Source organism: Mobula birostris, chromosome 2, assembly GCF_030028105.1.
Source record: "Mobula birostris isolate sMobBir1 chromosome 2, sMobBir1.hap1, whole genome shotgun sequence".
NCBI classification, from domain to species: domain Eukaryota; kingdom Metazoa; phylum Chordata; class Chondrichthyes; order Myliobatiformes; family Myliobatidae; genus Mobula; species Mobula birostris.
The window spans coordinates 135904404-135910403 of record NC_092371.1 but is presented as its reverse complement, the minus strand read 5'-3'; the positions used below and the strand labels follow the sequence as shown (position 1 = coordinate 135910403).

The following is a 6000-nucleotide window of genomic DNA, read 5'->3' as shown; positions in this document are numbered from 1 at the left end:
GATGGGGAATTCACTCTGTGTCTGACCCTGGGGGTGTGTGATGGGGGAATTCACTCTGTCTGACCCTGGGAGTGTGTGATGGGGAATTGACTCTGTATCTGACCCTGGGAGTGTGTGATTAGTAAATTCACTCTGTGTCTGACCTTGGGAGTGTGTGATGGGGAGAATTTACTCTGTATCTGACCCTGGGAGTGTGTGATGGGGAATTCACTCTGTGTCTGACCCTGGGAGTGTGTGATGGGGGGGATTCACTCTGTTCTGACCCTGGGCGTGTGTGATGAGGAATTTACTCTGTGTCTGACCCTTGGAGTGTGTGATGGGGTGGATTCACTCTGTATCTGACCCTGGGAGTGTGTGATGGGGAATTCACTCTGTGTCTGACCCTGGGTGTGTGTGATGGGGGTAATTCATTCTGTCTGACCCTGGGAGTGTGTGATGGGGAATTCACTCTGTGTCTGACCCCTGAGAGTGTGTGATGAGGAATTCACTCTGTATCTGACCCTGGGAGTGTGTGATGGGGAATTCACTCTGTGTCTGACCCTGGGAGTGTGTGATGGGGAATTCACTCTGTTTCTGACCCTGGGAGTGTGTGATGGGGAATTCACTCTGTGTCTGACCCTGGGAGTGTGTGATGGGGGGGATTCACTCCGCATCTGACCCTGTGCGTGTGTGATGGGGAATTTACTCTGTGTCTGACCGTGGGAGTGTGTTGGGGGAATTCACTCTGTATTTGACCCTGGGAGTGTGTGATGGGGAATTCACTCTGTATCTGACCCTGGGAGTGTGTGATGGGAAATTCACACTGTTTCTGACCCTGGGAGTGTGTGATGGGGGAATTGTTTCTGTATCTGACCCTGGGAGTGTGTGGTGGGGATTTCACTCTGTATCTGACCCTGGGAGTGTGTGATGGGGAATTCACTCTGTCTGACCCTGGGAGTGTGTGATGGGGGGACTCGCTCTGTGTCTGACCCTGGGAGTGTGTGGTGGGGGATTCACTCTGTGACTGACTCATGGTGTCTCTGTACTGGAATTTCCTTTGTCATTTCTGACTTTCATTCCACAGGTCAGAGGTGATCATTGATTCATCGGACAGTGAGAGTTTTCCAGAATACCCGGTAATTTGGAGGTGGTTGAAGTTACTTGCTGTGGTTTGTGGATGAGTGTTTGCTGTGGTCATTTCATGATGCTGACCCTGTTTGAATGTTGTGCACTTGACTTGCAGTGTTTATGGAGTGGAAAAGTTGTGGGGAGATTTATGTGTGAGTGTGTGTGGTGGGTTCTCTGTGTGCGGCAAAGTGAGGAGGTGGTTTGTGTGTGTGTTTGATGAGATGAGGTGCAGTTGTATTGGCCGCGTGGTAACGGGGAGAAATTCCCCCTCCATATCTATCTGTCTATCTCTCTCCCCCTCCTTCTCTCCCTCTCTGGCTCACCACCCCTCTGTCTCCCTCTCTTTCTTCTTCCCCGATTCTGCCTCTCCCTCTCCAGTTCTCCCTGTCTCTCTCCTTCCCCACCGCCCTGTTATCAGAGTCTCTCTGCTCCGCAGAAGACAAACAACATGAACACATCCCTGCTGAGCCTTTACCGGAAGACAGACGGAGATCACAGTCCTGCTTCGATAAGCAACAGCACGTTGAGGCATTCAGCTGCACGGGCAACTGGAGGGTTGCGAAGGACCTCGGGTGACACAGATATCTCCCCAGGGGGCTGGTTCATCGACCGAACACCAGGGAAAGTTTCCACCCATGGGGAGACTCAGTACAGCCTGCAGGTATCGTGGCTGTCTGTGTGTGTTTGGCTGGGCACTGAGTCAAGGCTGTTCTCTGCTCCTTGTTCTTACCCTCCAACTCGAGAATTTCTCACCCTCCTGGGTTCTGTAGCTGGGCTGTTTCCAACTCTTTTTTCAAATCTTTTTATTGTTATAGAGAAAAAATAACATGAGTCCATTGAAGTAACAACACTTACAATGTCTCAAAAAAGACATTATCTTAAAGATTGAAAAAAAATTTTGTGATAACAAAAAAAACCTACTAAGCAGAAAAGTGAGAAAAGTAAAGAACCCATTAGGTGTACAACCCTGGAGTCGTGCGTAATACAAAAAGCTTCTAAAAATAAACAGATCGCCAGCAAGAAATGAAAATATACTAAAAAATTTACAATTAGATCGTGGAAAAATTATATCAATTAGCTCAAATGAGAATAACGAGCAAATGAGCCCCATCTTTTCTCAAAATCAAATAAGGGTTCAAAGGTTCGACTTCTAATTTTCTCCAAACTAAGACACAGCATCACTTGAGAGAACCATTGTGACAAAGTGGGAGCTGATGTATCCTTCCACTTCAACAAAATGGCCCTCCTAGCTATCAATGTAACAAATGCAATAGCATGTTGGTCAGACACAGAAATACCATGAATATTTTGAGGAACTATTCCAAAAAGCACAGTTAATTTATTAGGTTGTAAATTAATTTTAAGTGCTTTAGAAATTGTTGAGAAAACCGACTTCCAGAACTGTTCCAATATAGAACAAGACCAAAACATATGTATCAGTGTAGCTATCTCAGTTTTACATCTATCACAATGACTATCAACATTAGAAAAGATTTTAGAAAGTCTCTCCTTCGTCAAATGATAACGATGTACAATTTTAAATTGAATCATTGAATGGCTAGCACAAATTGAAGAAGAGTTAACCAACTTCAAAATTCGCATCCAATCCTCCGTCATAAAAGTCAAATTAAGTTCCTTTTCCCAATCCTGTTTAATCTTAGATAAAGGACGCTTATCCCATTGTAATAATAAATTATAAATTCTTCCAATAGAACCCTGGATCGAAGGATTCATACTCATAATAGTATCTTAACAGGTCAGCCTCCAATATGTAAGGAAAATTACTTAAGTATTTTTGTAAAAAATGTCTAACTTGAAGGTATTGCAGAAAGTGTGAGTATGAAAGAGAATATTTATCAGTTAATTGTTCAAAAGACATCAATCTATCTTCTTTAAATAAATCCAAAAAAAAATTAATACCTTTATTTTTCCAAAGTAAAAAAATTGGATCACTCAAAGAAGGCTTAAAAAAGTAATTTCGATAAATTAAACTACAAAGTTTAAATTTTTTAAGATTAAAAAAATTGTGGAACTGGAGCCAAATTTGTAAAGAATACTTAATCACAGGATATAGGTTTAAATTAACAACTTTAACTAATTGCATAGGTAAAGCAGCTCCCAATAACGAGGTTAAATAAAACTGTTTTACAACTTTCAGTTCCAGGTCTACCCAAATCGGCTGATCACTCTTATCAACCCAGTGTAACCAAAAAGACATGTATCGCACATTAACAGCCCAATAATACATTCTTAGATTAGGCAAGCAAGACCTCCATCCTTTTTCAATTTTTGTTAGTGACATTTACTGATTCTTGGTCTTTTATTATTCCAAATAAAAGATAAAACAATAGAATCAATCCGATCAAAAAACTTACTCGTCAAAAAACAGGAATATTCTGAAGTAAATATAAAAATTTTGGTAAAATCATCATTTTAACTATAAGAATACGACCAACAAGTGAAAATGTAAGTGGACTCCATCTACTAAGTAAATACTTCATAGAGTCTACTAAAAGAACGAAATTGGCTTTATAAAGATCCTTATTTTTTTTAGTAATTATAATACGTAAATATCTAAAGGAGTCTGTGACTTTAAAAGGAGTATTATCATATATAGAGACAGAATCATTTAAAGGAAACAATTCACTTTTACTAAAATGTATTTTATATCCTGAAAAACCTCCAAATTCATTAAATAATTTTAGCAAGGCAGGAATAGGTTCGTCGGGGTTAGATATATAAACCAATAAATCATCAGCGTAAGGAGAGATCTTATGCATGGTCTCATTCACAAAGATCCCAAGGATATTTTTAGCCTCACGAAGAGCAATAGCAAGGGGTTCTAATATTAAATTAAACGACAAAGGACTTAATGGACAGCCTTGCCTTGTCCCCCATGAAAGCTGAAAAAAAGACCTATGATTGTTAGTGACAACAGTTGCAATAGGGGCTTTATATATCATTTTAATCCAATTATTAAAATTAGCACCAAAGCCAAATTTCTCTAAAACATTGAATAAATATTTCCATTTGTCTCGATCGAACGCTTTTTCAGCATCCAAAGATACAACACATGGTGGAGTTTTAAAAGAGGACGAATATATAGTGTTAAATAGTCTCTGAACATTTGAAAAAGAACAGCGACCCTTTATAAAGCCTGTTGGATCTTTAAAAATAATTTTACCCAAAATTTTCTCCAACCGATTGTCCATTATCTTTGACAGAATCTTAGCGTCGACATTCAGTAATGAAATAGGTCTATATGAAGCACAGTCAGTGGGATCTTTATCTTTTTTAAGAATTAAAGAAATAGAACCCTCATAAAAAGTAGAGGGTAAGTCACCTTTCACAAAAGAAACCTTAAACATTTCCAACATATACGGAGGAAGCAACTTCCCAAATTTTTTATAAAATTCTACAGGATAACCATCAAGTCCCGGGGACTTACCAGATTTCATTGAAAAAAATAGCTTTGTGAATTTCAGCTTCAGTGATTTGAGCATCAAGAGTTTTTTAATCCTCAGCCGAGATTTTAGGAAAAACAATCTTTCGTAAAAAGCATTCATTTCAGAGGAATCTAACGGACATTGAGATTTATAAAGTTCAGCATAAAAATCTTGAAAAATCGTATTAATTTCTTCATATTCCTGAGCCAAGGTACCATCTTTCCTACGAATTTTCATGATTTGCCTTTTGGCTGCAGCCAGTTTTAATTGCGATACGAGCAGTTTATTATTTTATCTCCAAACATATAAAATTGGCTCTTTAACTTAAGCAAATATCCTTCAATGGGATGAGTTAATAACAGGTTATATTGTGATTGAAGTTCCACCCTTTGTTCAAATAAATCAGTATTGGGGGAAATTGCATAGATATTACTAAATCTTTAATTTGTTTTGAAATTCTATCCAATTCTGCTTTAGTCTGTTTTTTAAGTTTAGCTGAATAAGAAATAATCTGACTACGTAAAAATGCTTTAAATGTATCCCATATAATTAATTTAGACATCCCCTCTATATCATTAAAAAGAAGAAATTCTTTTATCTGGGTTTCAATGAAAGTGACAAAGTCAGAGTTTTGCAATAATGTCTGAGACATGCGCCATGGTGGGTGGGCAAGAATGACATCATCAAATTCAAAAGACGAACTCAGAGGCGCATGATCAGATATAGCAATAGCGTCATATTCACAATGTTTAACACTAGGCAAGAAGCAGGGATCGATTATAATATAATCGATCCTCGAATATTTTTTATAAACATGTGAGAAGAAAGAATATTCTCTATTATCGGGATAGAGATACCTCCACAAATCAATCAACCCAAAATCAATCAAAAAGAAATTAATAAATGACGCGGATCGATTTGGAAGTCGCTGATTGGTTGAGCTCTTATCAATCATAGGATTTAAGCAGCAGTTAAAATCCCCGCCCATTATCAGCATATATTCATTTAAATCAGGCAGTAAAGCAAAATGATCCTTTTAAAAAAGAAGGATCATCTAAGTTAGGACCATACAAATTAACCAAAACAACTTTTCTGTTACAGATCGTTCCTTTAACAATTAAAATTCTACCATTAGAATCTGATTCAATATCCTCTTGAATAAATATATTAGGTTTAATAAAAATAGACACGCCTTTTGTTTTACTCTGAGAAGCAGAGTGGAATTGCAAACTATTCCACCATCCAAAAAATCTATTCTGATCTCCCGCCCTGACATGTGTCTCATGAGCAAGAATTATATCAGTTTGGAATCGGTTAATAATTTTAAAAGTCTTTTTTCGTTTAGTAGGATGATTCCAACCACGTACATTCCAACTTATTATATTAACCCATTTAAATACCATCATATAATTTTATTCTACTTTATACATGCGCAGAGCACATATCA

The 6000-nt window shown here is 38.0% G+C and overlaps 1 protein-coding gene across 1 annotated transcript in view; it reads left to right on the top strand.

Annotated features, from left to right (window-relative positions):
* Window positions 1-1025: 1025 nt before the first annotated feature.
* nvl (nuclear VCP like) overlaps window positions 1026-6000 on the top strand; it is a 57767-nt gene continuing 52792 nt past the window's right edge. The window contains exons 1-2 of the mRNA XM_072248882.1: window positions 1026-1115; window positions 1544-1768. Of these exons, the coding sequence (XP_072104983.1) occupies window positions 1556-1768 (213 nt within the window). The 5' untranslated portion in view covers window positions 1026-1115; window positions 1544-1555. The remainder of the gene's footprint in view (window positions 1116-1543; window positions 1769-6000) is intronic.